A 24,395-nucleotide genomic window follows, 5' to 3' on the forward strand; every position below is an offset into this window, starting at 1 on the left:
AAAAACACCTGCAAGGGTAGAGAGCCAGAGAATTCTGTTGTAAGCATTTGTGTAACCGATGAAGGAGCATAAATTAAGATGGAATAATAAAGATGGAAAGGCTCAGAGGGATCAAAGCACTGTTGGGGAAGAAAACTCCACATGTTGATTCTGAAAATTCTTCAAAGCCCAGCTCAAACACCCCTTCTCCATGAAGAGTTTTGCCAAAGCACAAAGACCTGCATTGCTCAGACCAGGTGTCAGTCACCATCCTAAGTATTTTTGATGTGTACTCTTTACTTAATCATAAGACAAGTTCATTGTCAAAGTGAGGAAATGGAAGTGTGTTGAGTTGAAGTGATGTGTTGTTATTTCAAAGAAAGCATGAGCTTTCTGACTCATGATCTGAGCTGAAGATGGCAGGTTTGCTCATAAGAGGGGCATATTTTATGGGAAAACAGGGAATTGAATCGGGCCTCATAAAAGGGGTGGGTGTTGTGGTGCTTTGGGTTACTGCTGCTTGGGACTCTCCAGTACTGCGATGCCTGAGATTGGGTCACCACTTCCAGTCCAGCTCACTGCTAATGTGCACTCTGGGAGGCAGCAGATGATGGGTTAGGTCCCTGAGTCCCTGTCACCAAGCATGAGACCCAGATGGAGCTCCTGGCTTCTGAATTTGGCCTGGCCTTGCCTGGGCTGTTGCAGGCATTTGAGGAGTGAATCAGATTTAAGATTCTCTTTCTCTCTCTCCCCAACCCCCCAGCACTGTCTGCCTTTCAAGTAAATAAAAATAAATAAATACAGCCAGCGCCGCAGCTCACTAGGCTAATCCTCCACCTAGCGGCGCTGGCACCCTGGGGTTCTAGTCCTGGTCAGGGCGCCGGACTCTGTCCCGGTTGCCCCTCTTCCAGGCCAGCTCTCTGCTGTGGCCCAGGAAGGCAGTGGAGGATGGCCCAAGTGCTTGGGCCCTGCACCCCATGGGAGACCAGGAGAAGCACCTGGCTCCTGGCTTTGGATCAGCACGGTGTGCCGGTCGCAGCATGCCAGCCCCAGCGGCCATTGGGGGTGAACTAACAAAAAAGGAAGACCTTTCTCTCTCTCTCTCTCACTGTCCGCTCTGCCTGTCAAAAAATAAATAAATAAATAAACTTTAAAAATGAAAATGTACAATGTGGAAAATATGAAAAGGAGATACACTGCAATGATTAGATGTTGGATGCATTTGGGAAAAAGAATATAGTCCTGTTTGACTGAATTGTACAGGATGGAAAGCAAGGGGATGGAGAACAGCAGATGTCAACTGGAAGCAACAAACAGGGAACGTGAAATGCAAAAAATTGAGTCTTCATTCAGTAATCAACCAAACATTGTCAAAACATCTGCAACACTACTGGTCTCTGGGAATGTGTTAGATTTTAAAGGTGGGAAGCAGATATGGGAAAAGGCCACAGATAGAACCTGTGTAGAACCTTGTTTGGTAGAACCAAGATTACTACTGAGCTCTGGTTCATCAGCAGCCTGATCTTTTCACTGTACCCATTCATTTCTTCACGAACTCGCTGTCTTCCATGGTACAATGAGGTATAAACAAATACATATCCTTTGAAGAGGAGGTGTAACGCTGAGTAGTGTCCAAAAAAAAAAAAAAAATCTCTGAAAGCAGCTGTTGTCGCCTTTTATAGAAACCACAGAAAATCAATATTCTTAGCCTTAAGAGGGATGGTGTTTGCTCACCGTTTGGTGGATGGAAAAATTCCAGTTTTTAGAAACGTAGTTTGTAAAATTCCTGGAGTAGTTTCCTGCTTCATGTCCTTCTACATGTACCCGTAACATAAAGTCCCATTACTGAACTAACTTGAACTTACATTTGCTCTTTATAACCTGTAAAAATTTAATTAGGCAGTAGTGATCCAAATTATTTTGTAAGAATTAAGCAATTCTTTTTAACCTAGCACATATGGCATATTTAATACATGGTGACTATTTTAATGTAAATTATAATCAGAAATGGCCCACGTAGAGGGACACTCCATAGCACAGTCTATGAAAGCCAAGAATTTGGGGGTTGAGTCCAAATTCCCTGCTCCAACCCTTAGTAGTCCTGGGACCCAGGGCAAAGGAATGATTCCAGAGAGCAGTTATGAAGATTTAGGTATTGCTTGTTTAAATGCCTAAAACACTTTCTGAAAAGTAAGTTCTAGATAAATACATAAAGAACCAAATGAAATAAATATACAGCTAAGTAAAAACAGCATCTCATCAAATTTCCCTTCAGAATTATCAGATCAATAACAACTATAAATGACAAAGTTCTTGGCCTTAATACCTGTGACATCTAAAGTTCAGATTTTTTTTTTTATATCCTTGGAAGTCAGCTACTTTCCCTTCATGCAGAATATCATATTTCATAGTTCCAGCTTTTAATTCTTTTCTGTACTTGTTAATATAGGCATGAGCAGAACTGCAATTGACACTCAGTAAGTATCTATAGAATGTAGTAACTCAAATGTCAAGAGTTTTCTTAACCTGGCAAATTACATAATTAGTATTTTCATCAGCTTCAAAATCAGAATATAAGAATATAACAAAAATTATGGGCCGGCGCCGTGGCTCAATAGGCTAATCCTCCACCTGTGGTACCAGCACACTGGATTCTGTCCCGGTTGCTCCTCTTCCAGTCCAGCTCTCTGCTGTGGCCCGGGAAGGCAGTGGAAGATGGCCCAAGTCTTTGGGCCCTGCACCTGCATGGGAGACCAGGAGAAGCACCTGGCTCCTGGCTTCGGATCAGCGCAGTACACTGGCCGCAGCACGCTGGCCGCAGCAGCCACTGGGGGTGAACCAACTGAAAAGGAAAACCTTTCTCTCTGACTCTCTCTCTCTCACTGTCCACTCTGCCTGTCAAAAAAAAAAAATTCTACTCAATCCATTTGGTGGTCAGAATCCCAAATGCTCACAGTGAAGAACGCATTTTCTAAAGTAAATCTGTGGATTAACTGTTTAAGTCTGAATCCAACTGTATTTATTCATGTTAGTATTTTATATTAAACAAAATACAGATTTCATCAAAATTGTCACAAAATATACACAAATAATCATAACAATAGTTGACATATAATAAAATAGGTATCTAGACTACAAAAAAAATGCTAAATAATACTGAAGACATTTTTCTCTTCTTTCTGTGTGTCAAGTACTGATCTAATTGTCAGATGAGAACATAAACTATCTTTTCTAATCCTGATGACAAAGCAATACATTGTTATTCTCTTCACTTAACGTATGAAGAAAATGAGAAATAGGAAGATGAAGGAAACTGCTCAAGTTCATAACCATAGTAACAAATGTAGTCAGGGTTTGAATTCAGGTGATTTAATCCCAGAAATCACAAAGGAAGATACAGTTTAGATTATAGAAATCATGTTGCTTATTTGTAATTTGTCTTATTTTTTTTTTTTTTAATTTTTGACAGGCAGAGTGGACAGTGAGAGAGAGAGAGACAGAGAGAAAGGTCTTCCTTTTGCCGTTGGTTCACCCTCCAATGGCCGCCGCGGTAGCGCGCTGCGGCCGGCGCACCGCGCTGATCCGATGGCAGGAGCCAGGTGCTTCTCCTGGTCTCCCATGGGGTGCAGAGCCCAAACACTTGGGCTATCCTCCACTGCACTCCCTGGCCACAGCAGAGAGCTGGCCTGGAAGAGGGGCAACCGGGACAGGATCGGTGCCCCGACCGGGACTAGAACCCGGTGTGCCGGCGCCGCAAGGCGGAGGATTAGCCTGTTGAGCCACAGCGCCGGCAATTTGTCTTATTTTTTAAAAGCACTTGAGATGACTTATCGTGTGCTTACGATATTCACATTTAAGTTTTTGTAATCAAAGTATGTGGAATGTTCAAGAATGTTTTCCCAGATGTCATCTTGCTTTATGCAAAATAAATATTTAAATTGTTAATGAAACCGATTTGCTGACTGCTTAATAATCCCAATACATTCTCCACCTAGACAAAGGGCCAAGTAGCAGCTGCAGAAAGCTGAGATAGTAAAAAAGATGAAACAAAATGTCTGCAGTTACTTTAAATACAATTGCATCTTTACCCATGACAGTGTCTTGAGTAGACGCTGTGTAAGATTTTGAAGAATAAACTCTTCCTGACTTTTGCAAAAACTAATTTTGGACACAAAAAGATAATAATCAAAACACTCGGTTGTATCCCTCAGATATACTAAATTCCTACATATGCTGATATCATCTTATTGTTCTTGCAGTCATAAAGTAACATTTTTGTGTTCTCCCCTATGTCTCCTAGCTTCTAACCAGTGTCTCATTGGTTACATTTCTTCAACTTTCTTATTTTGCTTATTACCTCTCTGCAGCTCTCCTAATACTCTGATTTCTTTTGACCTTTATTAATCAGATCTACATATCTCCAGAGAAAAGACACAATTGGACCAACTGCTTATGTACAGAGTACTGCTGACAAGAACAGTGTGTTTTCCTCACAGCTTCTCAAACAGGTCACCAAATGGACAATGTCATCACTCAATGTTTGGTGGACACAGTCAACACAGTCATATCCTAGCAGAATGGCTGCCCTAAGGCATGCCCTGATTGCAAAAAAAGGGAGTAATAGTCAAAAAGAAAGTATTAGACTTACCAGATTAAGAGTCAGGGATCAATGTTTGCAGCTACAACTGTGACTGGAAACCAAAAGAAGAAATTCCAGAAAGGAAGTCCAGAAGGAGAGCCATGTGTAAATCTCCTTCCAACCTTGACAGAGTCAAATTATTCGTGCTATGGCTCAGCACTGGGGAACCTGATGAAAAGCTACGAAAGCAACAAGCCAGAAAACTGCTGAGCAGGTCCCTTAACTGCTGAATGATGCCAGCACAGAATTTAGAGTTCAATTCTTAGCAAGGGAGGCATTGTAAACACCGCAGGCATTTCATTCAAACAATGTCGGTCTTTCCACAAGACCTAAGACTCCCCCAGGATAGGGAAGGTCCTTTAGTCCAAGGACAGGACTAAAGATTGTGTCAATGGACACACCTCCTAAGAAGGTCTATCCAAATAGACAGGACAGTTAGTTATTGCACTGCCTGCTAGAATGAACATAAAGAATGATCGGAGGAATATAAAGCATTCCAGAGCCTGTACAGCACATTTGTCTAAAAGAAAGGCATATATGATAAAAATGAATACCAAGACATTTGTCATGGAGATTGGCATATATGATAAAATCAATGACAAGACAAAAAGAAATGAAGAAATGTGAACAATGTAAAAGACAATTTGAAAAGAGCTGAAATAAATCTCAATACCACAATCAGATGTTAGATTTAGGAGACAGGAATTTTGACATAATTATTGTAATTGAGAAATTAAGGGACAGACAGTCATAATGAGTGACACAGAGACTCTCAGAGAAATGAATGTCATTTCTACATGAAAAAATTGAAACTCTTGAACTTGAATGTATTATATCCCTTGAATGGGCTTAGTAGTTGATTAGAGAGAGACCAGGTATAAGGGTAAATAAAGTTGGCTGGCGCCGTGACTCAACAGGCTAATCCTCCACCTAGCAGCGCCGGCACACCAGGTTCTAGTCCCGGTCGGGGCACCGGATTCTGTCTCGGTTGCCCCTCTTCCAGGCCAGCTCTCTGCTATGGCCCGGGAGTACAGTGGAGGATGGCCCAAGTACTTGGGCCCTGCACCCCATGGGAGACCAGGAGAAGCACCTGGCTCCTGCCATCAGTTCAGCGCGGTGCGCCGGCCGCAGCAGCCACTGGAGGGTGAACCAACGGCAAAAGGAAGACCTTTCTCTCTGTCTCTCTCTCTCTCTCACTGTCCACTCTGCCTGTCAAAAAAAAAAAAAGGGTAAATAAAGTTGAGGATCTGTTAACAGAAGTTGATAAGACTTAACAAGAGAGAAAGTAAAAATAATAGAGTGCTACTTCTGATGCACTATCAAGAAATATATTACATGTGTTATTGATGCCTCAAGAGATGAGGAAAAAAGAGATAGAAATACATTTAAGGAAATAACAGCCAAGTTTTTATGCTTCAAATTGGATTTTAAAAATAACAATGGCTAGGGGACCAGTGCTATGGCATAGCGGATAAAGCTACCGCCTATAGCACCTCCATCCCGTATGGGCGCAGGTTCAAGTTCCAGCTGCTCCACTTCTAATCCAACTCTCTGCTATGGCCTGGGAAAGCAGAGGAAGATGATCCAAGTTCTTGGGTCCCTACACCTTCGTGGGAGACCCGGAGGAGGCTCCTGGCTCCTGGCTTCGAATCAGCGCAGCTCCAGCTGTTGCAGCCAATTGGGGAGTAAACCAGTGGATGGAAGTTCTCTCTCTCTCTCTCTCTCTCTCTCTCTCTCTCTCTGCCTCTCCTTCTCTCTGTGTGTAACTCTGACTTTCAAATAAATAAATAAATAAATAAGTATATTTTTTAAAAATAACAATGGCTGGCACATGGCCCATGAGTAAGAGGTTGCTCAGGATGCCCAAACTCCATATCTGATTGTATGGATTTGCGCCCCAGTTCTGCACCAGATTTTAGCTACCTGCTAATGTGCACTCTGAGAGACAGCTAGTGTTGGCTCAAGTACTTGGTTTCCTGCTGCCCATATGAGAGACCTGGATGTTGTGGACATTTGGGGACTGAATCAACTGAGAAAGGTCTCTTTCTCTCTCCTGCCCCTCCCCTGTTTTCAAGTAATAAAAAAAAATGTAAAAATAATAAAATGTGCATAACCACAAATCTTAGTTCAGATTAATAGAAAGGAAAAGCATATATAGTAATCATAGTCAAGTACCAAAGCCAAAATAAAGAGAAAAATCCTGTAAACATTTAGGAGGAAAAAAACATATTACATATAGAAAAATAGTGGTAAGAGCATCAACTGAATTCTATGAAACTATAAAAGTCTAAATAAAGTAAACTGCTTTTACATGCTGAAAGAATGTAACAAAAATATCAATTAAAATTCTTACATCCATGAAAATATCCTTCAAAAATGAAAGGAAAATAAAGACATCTTAAGATACCTGAAAACTGGAGGAATTTGTTACTATAGATCTGCCTTACAGGAGATGCTCAACTCTTCAGAGTGAAAGTAAATGATAACAGATGGAATTTGGATTAAAAGAAAGAGTGAAGAGTAGTAGTGTATAAGGAGAATATAGAAGTGTACTTCTTTTATTTTCTTGATTTCTTTAAAAAAATGTGACTGATTAAATTCAGAATAATAAAAGTAATATGAGATTTATATCTTGTGAAGGATTATCCCATGTAAGAACACGAGCCTAGGTTGGGAAAGCATCAATTAAAGTATACTGCCATAAGATTATTAAATTTATAATAAATATTATTTATGTTAATTCCAGGTAGAATGTATACTTAACCTTAGAGCAACCACTAGCAGGTGTGTGCCTGTGTATATATACACACACACACACACACACACATACGCACACTATATCTGGGGGTGGGGAGGAGAGAAAATGAGAAACACGTTTAGTAGAGGATGCCAGCATCTTTCTCTAACCACTTCTTTGTGTTTTGTGTATTAGCCTCTTGCCAGAGGAACAAAGCAAGAAAAACAAATAAATGACATAAGTATAGGAAAGAAATAGAACTACTTTTGTTCAAAACCACAAAATTAAGCAAGAAAAAAATCCTAGAGAAGTTTGAAAAAAAAAAACCCTACAAATTATAGAAACATCTTTTCCTCGAAAGCTATAGCAATCAGTAAAGTGAAAGATTAGTATAGGAAGAGAAATCTATCAATGGAAGAAGAGAGCAGAAGAGTAAAAATAGACCTGACCATATACTGTCAAGTTCTTCTCAACAAAAGCATCAAGGCCATCTAATGGATAAGGAAAGTCTTCACAATGAGTGAATTTGTGCATATTGATGATGAATCTTGATCCCTACCACACACCGTACATAAAAGTTAATTCAAGAATATCTCACACCTAAAGCCCAAAGTTAAAACTGCAAAGTTCCAAAAGGAACCCTTGGGGAATACCTTTCAGAGTTTGTCACAGTGACCTCTTAAAAAGAATATTGCAAGAAAACGAACCATTAAAAAGGAAATGATAAACTTCTTCAAAATTCAGTATTTTTACACATCATCAATCATAGTGTAGAAAATGAATAGACTCCTACATGTTGAGGAAATATTTTAAAATACAAGTATCTCACTAAGGACTTGTGTCCAGAACCTATAAGTAATTCCAACAGATCAATTAGGCAAACCATGCAACTAAAAACTAAGCAACATGTTAAACAGACAGTTCATTAAAATAAATACACCAAATTCTAGTAAATGTAGGAAAAGCTTCCAGAGTCATTCAGTATTAGGGAAATAGCAGGACATGGAGATTATTCTTCATCCACATTAGAATGAACACAGTTGGTGCAAATGTCTCACGCCTTTCCTTGCCTCTCAGCCTCCCCGTGGACCCTTCTCTGGAGGACATTGCATCTATGGGTATCTTATGCATATCTGAACATATAAAACACCACAATGTGTAAATATTAGCACAGAGTGTATCCCAGTGTGTTACCAGAGCAGCCATGATATTCATCATATCTGCACATTGTTTCTCTTAGGAATTTCAGGTTGGCATTCTACAAATCATTGGCTCCGGTGTTTCAAATCTTCAATATCAATGAATGAATTTATTTCACTGTTGCAACATTTTTTTATTCAAATACCATGTGATATGTGTATGAATGATATGATATAAAATTTAAGAAAAATCCCAGGTCATGGATAATGTTATTGCTACTACTCGACTACATCAGCTCAGCTAACTCCAAAGTAACACCTAATATTTCAAAAACTACAACATCCTGCAGTTACGAAGTTAACAGCATGCATTAAATAAAAAGGTTTTCTTATTGTAATCATTAAACTTGAATATGTGCTGTGGACACTTTAGGTCAAAGAACAATAAACAAGCAGAAATGCGGTCATAAAATTTAAGTAACAGAATACAGTTTCAAGCCAAATGCTCTATAACTTCGAAAAAGAGGTCAGGAAGAGACTGTTATTTTTTCATCAAAATAGCTCAAAAGCAAACAAAATTTCAATAAACTATTCAATTTACTTTACAAGTTATTTTTTCCTCTCGTATGCCCTCTTCCAAAAGCATTTTTAGGTTTTTCTTTCCTCCTTCCATCCTAACTCAATTGATTTTAAGAGAATCAACTTTTCTTGATTTTTGGGTGACCTTGACCCCTTAAAACCAGATTTCCTTTATAATGAGAATTAGTCTAGAAGTCAAATCACCCTAAAAATCAAACCTTTAGAGCTGGCGCTGTGGCCTAGTAAGATAAGCCTCTGCCTGTGGCCCTGGCATCCCATAAGGGTGGGGCTGTGTGTCTGTTTTACTTCCGATCCAGCTCTCTGCTATGGCCCAGGAAAGCAGTGGAGGATGTCCCAAGTGCTTGGGCCCTTACACCTTGGAGAATTTGAGGAAGCTGCGGGCTCTTGGCTTAGTACTGGCCCAGCTCTGGCCATTGCAGCCATTTGGGGAGTGAACCAGCAGATGCAAGACCTTGCCCTCTCTGCCTCTGCTTCTCTCTGTCTGTAATTCTATTTCTCAAATAAAGAAATCAAATCTGTAAAAAAAAATGAATCAAACCTTCATGTCTGAGCCAGGCTCTTTGGCCAGCCCTGTTGTATCCATAGCTAATACAGTCTTTCTGTGGGGGCAGTGCCAAGTATGATGCCGATCTTAAAGTGTGTGCAAGTGGCTTAAGGGGGTTAACACATTTTATAGCAGTCAAGTGGGCTGTTTCTAGGCTCAATGTTATTATCCTCAGGCTTTTTTATTTTTCAATTCTTAATCTGTGTGTTAACATTTAATTGAAAAAGCAAGGCAAGCACATCATAAAAATAATATTTAAAAAATACTTGAGTCCTCTCCTCATTGCAATTCTCTCCTCCTGGTGCCCCCTCTCTGACAGCAGATACTGCTACACATCTCTCAGGCCTCCTTCTAGAAAAATCACTATTTGTAAACAAATGGCTGTGCATGGAATACAGTAAACCAGTGCAATTACACAGGTGTGCAAGAAAATCCAAGATGTGTTCCTGCACCTGTGCCACTCAACTGACGTGAATATGCTTGGCTGAAGGATGAGAGTCATCAGAAGTTTTCTTTGCATTCTAATTCTCATAATGGGTGGGGTGATGATAGTTCCCAATAACTGACTATAGCTGTATATAGGACTAGGGATCGGAAAGAGCATCCAAGACTCCAACATGAACCCATATGAGATGCCAGCACCACGGCCAGAGGCTTAGCTTACTACACCACAGTGCCGGCACTGAAAACATTTTTTTAAATCTATGCATACTAAGATCTTCAAAAAGTCTGTGGAGGGGCCAGCACCGTGGCTCACTTGGCTAATCCTCCACCTGTGGGCACCGGGTTCTAGTCCCGGTTGCTCCTCTTCCAGACCAGCTCTCTGCTGTGGCCTGGGAGGGCAGTGGAGGATGGTCCAAGTGCTTGGGCCCCTGCACCCATGTGGGAGACCTGGAAGAAGCACCTGGCTCCTGGCTTCAGATTGGCGCAGCGTTGCCTGTAGTGGCCATTTGGGGAGTGAACCAACGGAAAGGAAGACCTTTCTCTCTGTCTCTCTCTCTATAGAGAGAGACTCTCTCTAGATTCTATAACTCTACCTGTCAAATTAAAAAAAAAAAAAGTCCATGGAAATGTATACTATGAAAAAAATGAATCATGGATTTCTTTTTTCTTTTTTTTTTTTTGCACAACAATAAACTTATCTTTTAATTCCATGTTTCCACACACTTTTTTTTTTTTTGACAGGCAGAGTGGACAGAGAGAGAGAGACAGACAGAGGGAAAAGAGAAATGTCTTCCTTTTTGCCATTGGTTCACCCTCCAGTGGCTGCTGCGGCCGGCGCACCGCGCTGAACTGATGGCAGGAGCCAGGTGCTTCTCCTGGTCTCCCATGTGGTGCAGGGCCCAAGTACCTGGGCCATCCTCCACTGCACTCCCGGGCCATAGCAGAGGGCTGGCCTGGAAGAGGGGAACCGGGACAGAATCCGGTGCCCCGACCGGAACTAGAACCCGGTGTGCCGGCGCCACAAGGCGGAGGATTAGCCTAGTGAGCCGCGGCACCGGCCCCACACACTTTTTGAAGTGGCTTTGTAATTTCAAATGCATGAGGTGTCACACAGGCCAGAGGACTAATGCTTTGCTTTTGAACTGACAATAAAGCCACTGGTGGTGTGAATTTAAAAGGGCGCAGCCACCCCCCCCCACACACACACCCCCCCCCCCCCGGCTCAGGAGATGGGACTTAGTCTCAGAGGTTCACAGGAAAAGGCAGAAGTTACTTAGACACCATTGTTCTGCATGGAGAGTGACACCTGAGCCACACGTGGCATGACCCTGGGGCTGTGCCACTATAAAAATGTAACCCCTCTGTGTAAATCACCAGAAAGCTTCCCTCTACTGATTTAAACAAATTTGGTCTCTGACCTCTCGAGTCAGAACTGGCCTCAACAGTTCCTTCTGATGGTTGTTGTACTGACTGTTTGATGCATGCCAGCTATCATAAAATATGATAGTATTTCACAGCAGATCTTCACAGAATGCCCCATACATCCAAAGTCAGGGCAACAGTCTCTTTATTCCAGGTAAGTCAGTAGCATGAAATACTGCAGATTAATGAAATAAATGCACTTTGTTGCATCAGGATTTGGTGTCCAATGGCAACTGTGATTTGTGGTATTGTTCAACTAGCTGCAACATCCGTCAATGTGCTTCCTATAGGAACTTCAAAAGGTTTCAGTAAATACCAGAGTCTTGAAAGGGTTCTCATGTGTGCAAGGCAGAATTTTTCTGGTTCTGTGGTTTTTAATAGTTAACAACAAAGCTAGTACAATAGTACATAAAACCATCAGTCGCTTACTGCAAAGCATGCAGAATCTGAGAATTTGAGATGTCACTGACCCATGAAATTATATAGGTGCTATTTTCTGAAAGAAATCCTAATAGCATCTTGAACACCTTACATAAAACCTAAACTCTATAATGAAAGCAAGGTTTCCAATCAAAGAAAATATTTTACTAATTTCTGTAAACAAATTTTTCAAGGAGTTTTCAGAGAGTTCTCACTGATACATATGTATAAGATTTCTATCTTTAGATGGAAATGAATTTCAACATGTCCTAGGAAGTGATGTTTAATAAACTGTAATACAGGAAGATATGCTATTGAACATAGTATTAAAATGTTTTGGTACTTCATAGCTCAAAAATTGTTTTATTTAATTGAGACCAACTGGCCTCATTGGTTCTTATAAACTTTGCAATATATATTCAGAAAAAAAGGATAAAAATGAACAGATGTTTCTCCTTAAAGAAAGCACACAAAGATTTTTCTTACACAATAAATCAGCCGCTAGTAGACTTCCAGGACATTGCTTCAGGCTATTTAGGTACAAACTTTAAAAAAAAAAACAAAAAGGCTTACCTCTGTGTGGATCCAAAATTGGTAGAGGAGATTGAACTGGAGATGCACAGCATACACTGAAGGTGGTATGAAGAGTGCCAGAGGACAGTAGAAAATCTGCAAGATAAAAATTTTGCAACAATTTAATTTGTGTATATGCTTTCCCAACATAAATATTTTTCTATTATTGGCAGTTCAACCTTCTGAGTATATATTTCTCCAATGCATACACCTTATTCTGTGCATTTTATTACCTATTTGATTTTGAAATATTAATTTTCCATGTGGTGATAAAGCTGCAGATGTACTGGATTTTGTATTTAATATTATCTACCTACACTATCATATGTTGTGTATTATTCCCTTCATCTTGAAAAGGTTGGATATATTTCCTGGAAGTAAAGAAGGTGTTTTTTTTTAATATATACACACAATATTTATTTTATTTAAGTAAAAAAAAATGTAAGAGTATTTCCTTTATATCTCTGACCTCCCAAATTTTCTGTTATTATCTGGCATTTTCAATAATGCAACTAAATAAAAATAGGAAGTAATGTCATATAAGGGAGGACTAAGGAACTTTACTTCTTCACTCCTGCAGCTAATACGGAAGGTGGTAGGCTGTAGTGCCTTAGTGGAAACTAATTTTAAAGATCCATATTTCCGCACAGCCGGAAATGCCTCCACCTTGGAAAAACAACTTATGCTTAAGCCACAGATTGGTCAGAATCTACTAACAAGCATGCTCTGCTGTGTCCTGCTAATCACTTTGATCCCCAAGAGTGGTTTCATGTTGGAAGGAAACATTTTATTAAATGAAAAATTCAGCAACCAGGTCAAAGTCAAAGGAATCCGACTTCTGCTTGACATTTTTAATTTTGTACGGTCCTTATTTCTAAAAGACTAGGTACTTTTAAAACATTTCTTCTAAATATTAGCATTTTATTTCTACATTTATGATAAAGCATTAGCTCTCAAAAGAACAACATGTCTTTTCAAGTGTTTTGGCAAAGATCACGCATCTCCAATTGGATGTTTACATAAACCCTGTTAGTTTTCTCTTGTAAATGTAAGTCAGGGAAAGCTCAACTCTCACCCCAAGGCCTTCAGCTTTGTTATTTACTAGCGGATTATTGGATTATTCAGCAGTGGAGTAGATCAGTGACCAGCAGAATAGTTCTGGGCTATTAGTGTAGATTGCACTGTGAGCACTTCTGCCGTGACAGGCTACACTTGTAATAGTAGCAGAGTTCTTATACTTCTTTAGCTTCCCGTTGCCTCACATCAGTGGTGAGGGGAAAGCTTTTTGCAATCCAGCATTCTTTCAGTTCTGCAAAGACCTGTGCTATGATTTGTTTTGCTTTGCTTTTTTTTCTCACCATTTAAAGACAATTATCGTACGATAGGTTAATAAGGAATGTGGCTTGGGACACATATAGGGCCTATGACAAAACATTTTTAAGTTAAGGGGTATTTGGATTGAGAACTATAAGTTCAGGTCAGGGAATAATTCACAAAAATCACAAGTGGAGGTTTTTTGTAAGATACAATGTTATCAAAAGATTCCTGACAGAATCAAGGTCTTAATTTTTATAACTGGAAGCAGCTGAGTAAATGTGGTCCAGAATTCTCATTCACCTTCTATTCTACCTCTACTCTTTGCATTCCCAAATCCTCTGTGTCCTTTCAAGCCAATCCAAATGCCACCTCTGGTACGAATCCTTATATGAAATTTCTCCTTCCTCAAACTCAGAGTAACTCTGAGTACCTCAGTCAAGGTCTTCAAATTGTTTATCAGATATAACCGTTTCTATCGTGTGTCCAAATGCATTTCATTCCAATTACCAGGCTCTTTAATCTTTAATTACACTCTTAACCATGAGTCATTATATAATAATAAGGCAGAAGTCATACACACCAGGATCAGAAGGCAGAGAAATAACAAAGATCTATAAGCGCAGGGAAAGAATGAGGAAAAACTAAGAGGTGATCTTAGGCTAACAGGCAGGAGTTGAGTGGAAGTTCTGTTACAATTGAATGAGATTTGCAAGGCTTGTGTGACGTGGCATCAGAAAGCAAGAAACACCATGGCATTTAAGGGAAGCTACAAGTACAGGGGTGGCTTGCCGAGGTGTTGGAGAACCGTGTGGAAAGAGCTGGGTTAAATCATGGAATTCATGGGCAGAGCTCAGGCTGTCCACCAACCCTGATATCACCACAACGTGTGAGCTTGAGTGTGTGGGCAAATGTGCCATTTCTAAAGAAACAATCTGCACCTTTCATCAAGGAGCCTCCAGTGTGTCTATGACTCACCATAACAACAAAAAAACAAAAACAAAAACCCACAAAAATCACGCTAGACCATGGCCAAACTTGAGGAAGAAGCCGTCCAATATCATTCTAAGGAGATTGGGCATGAAGGAAAAATTAACTTCTTTTTAAACATTTAAGAAATATACAATACAAAAGTCTGTTTGAAAGTCACAAGTATATTTAATCACAGCAGTATACATGACAGTGGAGAGGTAAAATAAATATTTAATATATATAAGGACTCAGTTATTATTTAAACATAAGAGTGGGAGGGACTGAGCCATGTGTGATAAGATGCCCAGATCTCTGGTTTGTGTGTAGGTGATGCTGTACAGTTCCACTTTGGGAAGGTTGTGTTAGAGCCCTTGGGGTAGGTCACGAGGAAGCTACTCAGAAAGTAGCTGGACATGTGTATCAGGAACCAGAGTCCCAGGAATCAGAAAATACCTGGGTTGACCTTGCTGTTATGTGTGTCGTGCAAATATCAACTGTATTTGAGCTGTGGATAGATCCATAATGGGACAATAAATAATACCCTAAGATGCAACTCCATGATCTCCAGATAAAATAAAAGACTGCTAGTAAACTAGGTTGAAACCCAAGAGTCAAAGATGTAAGATCATCAGAGACCAGCAGGCAGTTTTTAAAGAAGGGCATAGAAGACTCCCACTGAACACTCAACTGAGGTGGTGAAAGCGCAAAATATCACTGGATTTGCAAGCAGGGGTCAAAGGAGTGGTAGGTCTAGAATTCAGACCCCAGTAAGCTAAGAATCAGCCAAGGGAGATGAGAAAGTGGAGGAAGGGATTGCTCATTATGAATATATTGATGGTTGCTCACAAGGAACCAGTGGAGACAGAGAGCAACAGAGGGTGGGGTCAGCTGTCTGGTAAAGACCACAAGTGCTGAGAGGAAGTAAGACAAATGCAAGGTTAGCAACCAAGAGTTAGAGCTGCTGAAGGTAAGTGAGCCTTTGTTTTTGTAAAACAAGAGGTAATAAAGCAGATCACTTGTCAACTCACAAGTTTTAACTGAAGATATACAAACTGGAAGTAGAGAGGTAGAAACCAGCAAAGCCCCCATTTTTGGTGAAGCTTTAATACATTCAAGAGGTAGCAGTGGAGAAGACATACTGAGAAAACTATGATATTTTATCTTATTTATTTATTCATTCATTTATTATAAGGAAGGGGAGAGAGAGAGAGAGAGAAATCAGTCACATCCAGTGATTCACTCCCCAGATGCCCACAACAGCTAATGCAGGGCAGAATTGGAACTGGGAGCTGGGTATTCAATCTGAGTCTCTCACTTGGGTGTCAGAGGCACAACAACTTGAGCCCCTACCAGCTGCATTCCAGTGTGTGCATCAGCAGAAGAAGGACACAGCTGAGACTTGAACCAGGCACACTGATATGACATATGGGCATCCCAAGTGGTGTGTTAACCACCAGGTCAAATGTCCATCTGAAGACTGATATTTTAGCAAGGTTTCTCCAAGGTAGAGAAGTGAAAATGAAACCATCTTCCAGTATTTCAAGGAAGATGCAATATAGGCTATAGGTCATACTGCTGGAGGAACAGAACTTAAACATCATAGGTTAGCTGATGCTGACAGTCAAGTCAGAAACAGGTTACAAAGCAGGAGAAAAAGCCGAGGTTAAGGAAGAATGCTTCTCCCAGATAAACTGCTAACTAAAATGGTTTAAGCTTAAGAATACATGCAGCTACATTGAAAGAATAGAAAATACACTTTCAAACTCCAGGATTCATGTCAATTATATTTTAATAGTTTAATAATTTAATTTACTTTATCAGTGTCAGCACTTCTAGCATTCTCATTTATAAGTATAATAGTATGATAGAAAAGTTTAATTTTTCTTCTAAGGAAATCACATTTTAGCACAGGTGTTAAGCTCGCTTGCCATTCTGACATCCCATATCCAAATGGCAGTTGGAGTCTCAGCTGGTCCACTTCCCATCCAGCTCCCCACTAATGCTCCTGAAAGGCAAGAGAAGATGGTCCATGTGTGTGGGCCCCTCCCACCCATGTAGGTGGCCTGAATGGAGTTCCTAGTCCCTGGCTTTGCCTTGGCTCAACCATGGCTGCTACAGCCATTTTTGGGAGTGACCCACCAGATGAAAGATTTTTTTTTCTCTATTTTTTAATCCCTGCCCCCTACATGGAACTCTTTCAAAAAATAAATAAATATTCTAAAATAACTTTCCTCTTGAGTACTGATCTCTATCCTTCAGACATTCATTTTTTTAAAAAATAGTTAATTAATTTGAGTTTTTTCTTTTTTTCTTTTATTTAAGGCATATCTGTTTCATGTATTTCATGTATATAGATTTAGGAACACAGTGATACATCCCCACCTGCCCTCCCTCCCACCCATGCTTCCATCCTTCATCCTCCTTCCTTTCATTCCCATTTTAATTTTTACAATAATCTACTTTCTTTTAGTTTACTTTATACTCATAAGATTAATCCTACATATGTAAGGAGTTCAGCAAATAGTATCTTATAGCTCTTTTCGCATCCTTGGCTAACTTCATGCTAAGATACCTAATTTTTTGTAAATATTATGAATGGGACTGATCTTACAAGTTATTTCTCAGCCATAGCATGGTCTGTGTATACAAAGGCTATGGATATTTGTGTGTTAATTCTGTATCCTGCCACTTAACCAAACTCTTTTGAGTTCCATTAGTCTCTTAATGGTGTCTTTTGGTTCCCCTATATATAGAATCATGTCATCTACAAACAAGGATAATTTCATTTCCTCCTTTCTAACTTATATCTGTTTGATTTCTTTTATTGCCTAATGGCTCTGGTTAAAACTTCCAGAACTGGCCAGTGCTGTGGCTCAACAGGCTAATCCTCCGCGTAGCAGCACCGGCACACCGGGTTCTAGTCCCAGTCGGGGTGCCGGATTCTGTCCCGGTTGCCCCTCTTCCAGGCCAGCTCTCTGCTATGGCCCGGGAGTGCAGTGGAGGATGGCCCAAGTCCCTGGGCCCTGCACCCCATGGGAGACCAGGATAAGCACCTGGCTCCTGCCTTCAGATCAGCGCGCCGGCCGCAGTGGCCATTGGAGGGTGAACCAACGGCAAAAGGAAGACCTTTCTCTCTGTCTCTCTCTCTCTCTCACTGTCCACTCTGCCTGTCAAAATTAAAAAAAAAAAAAAAAAAAAAAAAAAAAAAACAACAACAACAACAAAAAACTTCCAGAACTCTATTGAATAGTAGTGGTAAGATTGAGCATTCTTTTCTGGTTCTGGATCTTAGTGGGAATGGTTTCAGTTTTTGCCCATTCAATAAGATGCTAACCATGGTTTTTTTTTAATTCCTAATTGCCTTGATTTTGTTTAGGAATGTTGCTTGTATACCCATTTTGCTTAAGGTGCTCATCTTGAAAGGATGTTATCTTTTATCAAATGCTTATCTATTGAGATGATATGATTTTTGTTCTTCAGTTTTTTTAATGTGATGTGTCACATTTATTGATTTGTGAATGTTGAACCATTTCTGCATACTAGGGATAAACCCTATTTGCTCTGGGTGAATTATCTTTCTGATGTGTTGTTGAATTCAATTAGCTAGTATTTTGTTGAGGATTTTTGCATCTCTGTTCATTACAGATTTTAGTCTATAGTTTTCTTTCTAGGTTCTATCTTTTTCTGGTTTTGGAAGTAAGATGATATGGACCTCATAGAAGGAGCTTGAGAGGATTCCCTACCTTTAAATTATGTTCAATAGTTTGAGAATAATTGGAATTAGTTCGTGAAAAATCTGGTAGAATTCATCCATGAAACCACACAATCCTGGGTTTTTCCCTGCTGGGAGGGTTTGTGTTGCTTCTTCTAGGTTACTTGTCTGTTTAGGATTTTCTGTCTTTAAGATTCAATTTTGGTAGATTGTTTGTTTCCAGGAACCTATCCATTTCTTCCAATTTTCCAATTTGTTGGTGTATAGCTGCTTGTAGTAATTCCTAATGATTCTCATTACTTCTGTAGTATCTGTTGTTACTTTTTTTTTTAATCTCTGGTTTTATTGATTTGGGTCTTCTCTTTTTTTTTTTTTTTCTTTTTTGGTGAGTTGGGACATTTCAATTAAAATTCTGTGTCTGGAATAAGCATTTTTTTTTTTTACTTAATAAGTCATTTTCTTTATTTAAACTAGGACTACTTGTGGATCCATGATCTATTTCCCCTTTTCCCTTTCCATCTTCAAATGCATCCTGGATTCTAGCTATACTCATACATAATGAGTTTAATTATGACCCCTGCCCAAAGCTGTATGAGAGCCTAGTGCCCCCCCCCCCCCCCCGAGTTCACATATTGCTGGAGCTAAGTTAAAATAAGTGAATTAAGGTATGTGATTGATATCCTTATACAAAGGGGAGCTTTCGATGCAGAGACCTACATGCAAGCAAACACCATGTGAACATGAATGCAGGGGTTGCCATGATGCACCTGTACATGGAAGCATGCCAAGCTGAGTTGCAATGGTGTGCACAGAACTGATTATCCCATATGTCTCTCAGAAGGAACCAACACTACCAATGTCTTACACAACTCGTTTCTGATGTTCTATGCCATCCATTTTGGGGCACTCATTTACAGAAATTCCAGGCACACTCCATAATTAGGGAACTTACTGTTCCCTAAATTAATCATATTTCTCCATAAGTTTTATTTCTAAAGACATTGTCCTCTTCCACACTTTCCATTGTATACCTTGACCATAGCCAAATGTGTGCTTTTCTGACAGATTTGGTTCAAGTATCACTTTTACTGTGAAGCTTTTTTTGGCCGTTGGTGGTCCTTAGTGTGGCTGCTTCCCTCTAACACTTTAGCAGATGATAACAGTGCCTGTTAACCTGTCTGACCTCCTCCAGGAAAAGTGATTGCCTTGAGAACACAATGTCTTCTGTACTTCATATTCTCAACCTTGGCCATCATGATTGGCTAAGTCTGTTAGGAAAGAGTTGCAGATTGATGCCTCCTCACACAGGGCACCAAAAATGTTAGGAAAAAAGGTGTGGAATAGAGAGGATACAGTATATGAATCTACAGCCAAAATGAATTTATTCAGAGGAAATAAATTCTTATGTCCTTGTTCCACAAAAGTCCATCAAGAATATCAGGGTATTTCAAAAAGTTTGTGGAAAATGTAATTAAAATGCAAATTTGCTCTAGTGCCAAAAAATATTCAAAATCCATGCATAGGTTTTTACAATATGAATTTGCAGGCATTACTTGAAGATCCCTCATATACATGGATTTCAGTATTTGTGGCACCTATACCTTATCTTTTAAATTCATTTTCCAAGAGCTTTTGGAAATACTCTCACATATGTGGAAAAAGTGAGTGACTGCACTTCTCAAAACAGAAGCAACAGCATAGAAAGGCAGTTGAGTATTTTAGCCCACTGTACATTTTATAAAAGTGACGATAAGACGGTGCTGACAGCAAGCTCTTCCCTCTGCTTTCCCTTGCCCATTCTGAGGGCTACAGGTGGTGATTGGATATCTGTAAAGAAAAACACTAAGAACGAGAGGACAATTTTGTTTGTGAACATAGTGGCACTGCAGGTTAAGCCACCACTTTGGGAGCCTGGCCTCCCATGTCAGAGTGTCAATTCGAGTCCCAGCTACTCCACTTCCAACTCCAGCTTCCTGCTAATGTGCCTGGGAGGCAGTGAGTGATGACCGAGCAGGTTCCTGCCACCACATGGGAGACCTCGGCTCTTGGCTCTGAACTTCGGCCTGGCCCTGCACCAGCTATTGTGACTATTCGGGGAGTAAACCAGGGGATGGAAGATCTCTGACTGATTCCTCCTCTTTTTCTGTCACTCTGCATTTCAAACAAATACATAAAGAAATATTTTTAAAGATTTTTTTAAAAAATATTTATTTGAGAAGCAGACTCATAGAGAGAGGGAGAGACAGAAAGTTCTTCCATCTACTGGTTTACTCTTCAAATGGTCACAATGGTCAAGGCTGGGCCAATCTGAAGCCAGGAGCCAGGAGTTTCTTCCGGTTTACCACAGGGGTGCAGGGACCCAAGAACTTGGGACATTCTCTATTGCTTTCTCAGGCCATCAACAAAGAGTTGGATAAGAAGAAGAGCAGCCGGGACAAGAACTGGCTTCCATATGGGATGCCAGTGCTGCAGGCAGAAGCTTAGCCTACTACGCACAGCACCAGTTCCAAGAATCTTTTTAAAGCCAATGGCATGCAATAGCTAGCTCCATTTTCCTGATGTGGGCTAGAATTGCGGACCCGACGTTAACAAAAACTCCATCAGTTGAGCCACCTGTGCCTGGTGGTTCGGGTGGTTGAAGGGATGTCTTGGAATCCTCATGCCAGGCTCTGGGAAAAGTTATATTTCTTCACTCCATGGGGGCTCAAGGCTTGCTTTGCTTGCATGACAAAGAGTGATGGGGCTTTTATCCCTAGTGCGTTCATATGTATGACATCAAGGTTGGTAGTTTCTCGTATCTGAATTTATTCACATTTGTCTTTATATCACTCCAACTCCCACCTATTGAAAAACAGACTTTGCTTATGTAGTTTGGCAGGGAGTATGGTGTAGTAAAAAGATCTGAGATTTCACTAAGTTTCCTCTGATGCTTTGCACTTAATAGAAAAACAGTATCATATGGGAGAATAACACTTGGTGGATTTCCACACTCATTATTTATGGTGATCTTCAAAATATCCACATGAGAAGGCAGAGCAAATATTAAGAGCCTCATTTCACACATGACATCTCAAAGATTCTGACGTTAATACATTGGTTCAAAGGGGAAAACCTAAGAACTGAGTGAAGCCTAGGCTGATTTCTTTCCTTTGAAAAGATTTAGCTATTATTTTATTTGAAAGGCAGAGTGATAGAGAGAGAGGGAGATACGGAGAGTGAAAGAGAGATCTTCCATCTTCTGATTCTTTCCTCAACAGGCCAAACAACCTGGGCTCAGCCAGGCAGAAGCCATGATGTAGGAACTCCATCAAGGCCTCCCACATATGTGGCAGGAGTCCAGGCACTTGCACCATCCTCCACTGACTTGCCATGCTCATAAACAGGAAGCTGTCTAAGAAGTGGAGCAACCAGGGCTCTAACTAGGGCTCTGATATGAGATGCTGGCCTTGCAAACAGCAGCTTAATCCACTGCACCACAATGCTACCTTCTGACGTCAGATTTATCAACTGCCATGCACTATTTCCTAAATATAATGAAGATATTTTTAACGTATTACACACAAAATGTTATATTTACGTTTACAGCAGTATAACAAAAGTCTTCAAAATTCTGTAACTATATTTCTTTGTGCTGATGGTGTGTGAACTTCCCCTTGTTAGATTGCTAAGATGTTATAAGCATATTTTATGAATTCTTTTTTTTTGAGATTTATTTTTTATTTATTTGAAAGCCAGAGCTACAGAGAGGCAGAGACGGGTAAAGGGGTTCTTCCATCCACTAGTTCACTCCCCAAATAGCTGCAACTGCAACAGCTGTGTGGATCTAAAGCCAGGAACTTCGAGCTCCTTCCAGGTCTCCCATACATGTTCAGGGGCCCAAAGACTTTGGCCATCTTCTACTGCTTTCCCAGGCCATAGCAGAGAGTTGGATCAGAAGTAGAGCAGCTGTTATTTGAACTAGTACCCATATGGGATGCCTGTACTGCAGGCGGCAGCTTTACCTGTTACACTATAGTGCTGTCCCCTTATGTATTCTAATAAAATTAACTTCATACCAACATAAAGAACAAAGAAATTTTAATGATTGAAGAGACAAAATAGAGCTAAAAAGTCTTACTTAACTGACTCATTGAAATTAAATGCAATCCATATTGGGTGGATTTTTATGTAAGGTGTAAGGCAGGATTCTTGCTTTATACTTATTCATGTGGAAATTCAGTTTTCCCAGCACCATTCATTGAAGAGACTCTCCTCGCTCCAGGTGTTGCTTTTAGATCCTTGGTCAAATATAAGCTGGTTGTAGATGTTTGCATTGATTTCTGGCATTTCTATTCTGTTCCATTGGTCTATCCATCTATCCATGTTATTTTGATTCTAACTGCCTTGTAGTATGTCTTGTAATCCGATATTGTGATGTCTCCTGCTTTGTTTATGTTGTATAAGATTGCTTTAGCTATTTGAGGTCTCTGTGTGCTCATATGTATTTCAGCATCATTTGTCTATATCTGAGAAGAATGTCTTTGGTATTTTGAATGGTATCATATTGAATCTGTAAATTGCTTTTGGAAGAATGGACACTTTGATTATATTGATTCTTCCAATCCATGAACATGGAAGATTTTTCCATTTTTTTAATATTTTCTTCTATTTCTTTCTTTAATGTTTTGTAATTCTCATTGTAGAGATTTTTGACATCCTTGAATAAATTTATTCTGAGGTATTTGATTTTTTTTTGTAGCTTTTGTGAATGGGGTTGATCTTAGAAGCTCAATTTCAGCCTTTGCATTGTCTGCGTATACAAAAGCTGTTGATTTTTTGTGTATTGACTTTATATCTTGCTACTTTACCAAACTCTTCTATATTTCAATAGTCTCCTCAGTGGAATCTTTTGGATCCCCTCTATATAGAATCATGTCATCTGCAAATAGGGATAGTTTGACTTCCACCTTCCCAATTTGTATCCCTTTAATTTCTTTTTCTTGCCTAATGGCTTGGATAAAACTTCCAGGACTATATTGAATAGCAATGGTGAGAGTGGGCATCCTTGTCTGGTACCAGATGTCAGTGGGAATGCTTCCAACTTTTCCCATCCAATATGACTGGCTATGGGTTTGTCATAAATTGCCCTGAATGTGCTGAAGAATGTTCCTTCTATACCCAGTTTGCTTACAGTTTTCATCATGAAAGGGTGTTGTATTTTATCAAATGCTTTCTCTGCATCTATTGAGATAATCATATGGTTTTTTTTTGTTCAGCAGTTTATTAATGTGATGTGTCACATTGATTGATTTGTGAATATTGAACCATCCCTGCATAGCAAGAATAAATTCCACTTGGTCTGGGTGGATGATCTTTCTGATCTGTTGTTAGAACATAGATTTTTCATCTATGTTCATCAGGGAAATTGGTATGTAATTTTTCTCTGTTGCATATTTTCCAGGCTTAGTAATTAAGATGATGCTGGCTTCATAGAAAGAATTTAGGAGGATTCTCTCCCTTTCAATTATTTTTAATAAATTGAGAAGTATTGGAGTTAGTTGTTTAAATGTCTGGCAGAATTCAGCAGTGAAGCCATCCATTCCCAAGGTTTTCTTTGTGGGGAGGGCCTTTATTACTGATTCAATTTCCATCTTGGTTATGAGTCTGTTTAGGTTTTCTATATCTTCATGGCTCAATTTAGATAGGCTGTATGTGTCCAGGAATCTATCAATTTCTTCTACATTTTCCAGTTTGTTGGCAGACAGCTCTTTGTAGTGATTTCTGATGATCCTTTTTATTTCTATGGTGTCTGTTGTTACATTTCTTTTTCATCTCTAATTTTATTGATTTCGGTCTTCTCTCCCATTTTTGGGTTGGTTGGGCCAATGGTGTGCAAATTTTGCTTATTTTTTTTCATAAAA

At 39.7% G+C, this 24,395-nt stretch overlaps 1 protein-coding gene across 1 annotated transcript in view; it reads right to left on the reverse strand.

Annotated features, from left to right (window-relative positions):
* Positions 1-24,395, reverse strand: part of AGMO (alkylglycerol monooxygenase) — a 363,458-nt gene that overhangs the window by 205,516 nt on the left and 133,547 nt on the right. The window contains exon 5 of the mRNA XM_062178333.1: positions 12,498-12,593. Within this exon, the coding sequence (XP_062034317.1) occupies positions 12,498-12,593 (96 nt within the window). The remainder of the gene's footprint in view (positions 1-12,497; positions 12,594-24,395) is intronic.

Source organism: Lepus europaeus, chromosome 20 (assembly GCF_033115175.1).
Source record: "Lepus europaeus isolate LE1 chromosome 20, mLepTim1.pri, whole genome shotgun sequence".
Lineage (NCBI taxonomy): Eukaryota > Metazoa > Chordata > Mammalia > Lagomorpha > Leporidae > Lepus > Lepus europaeus.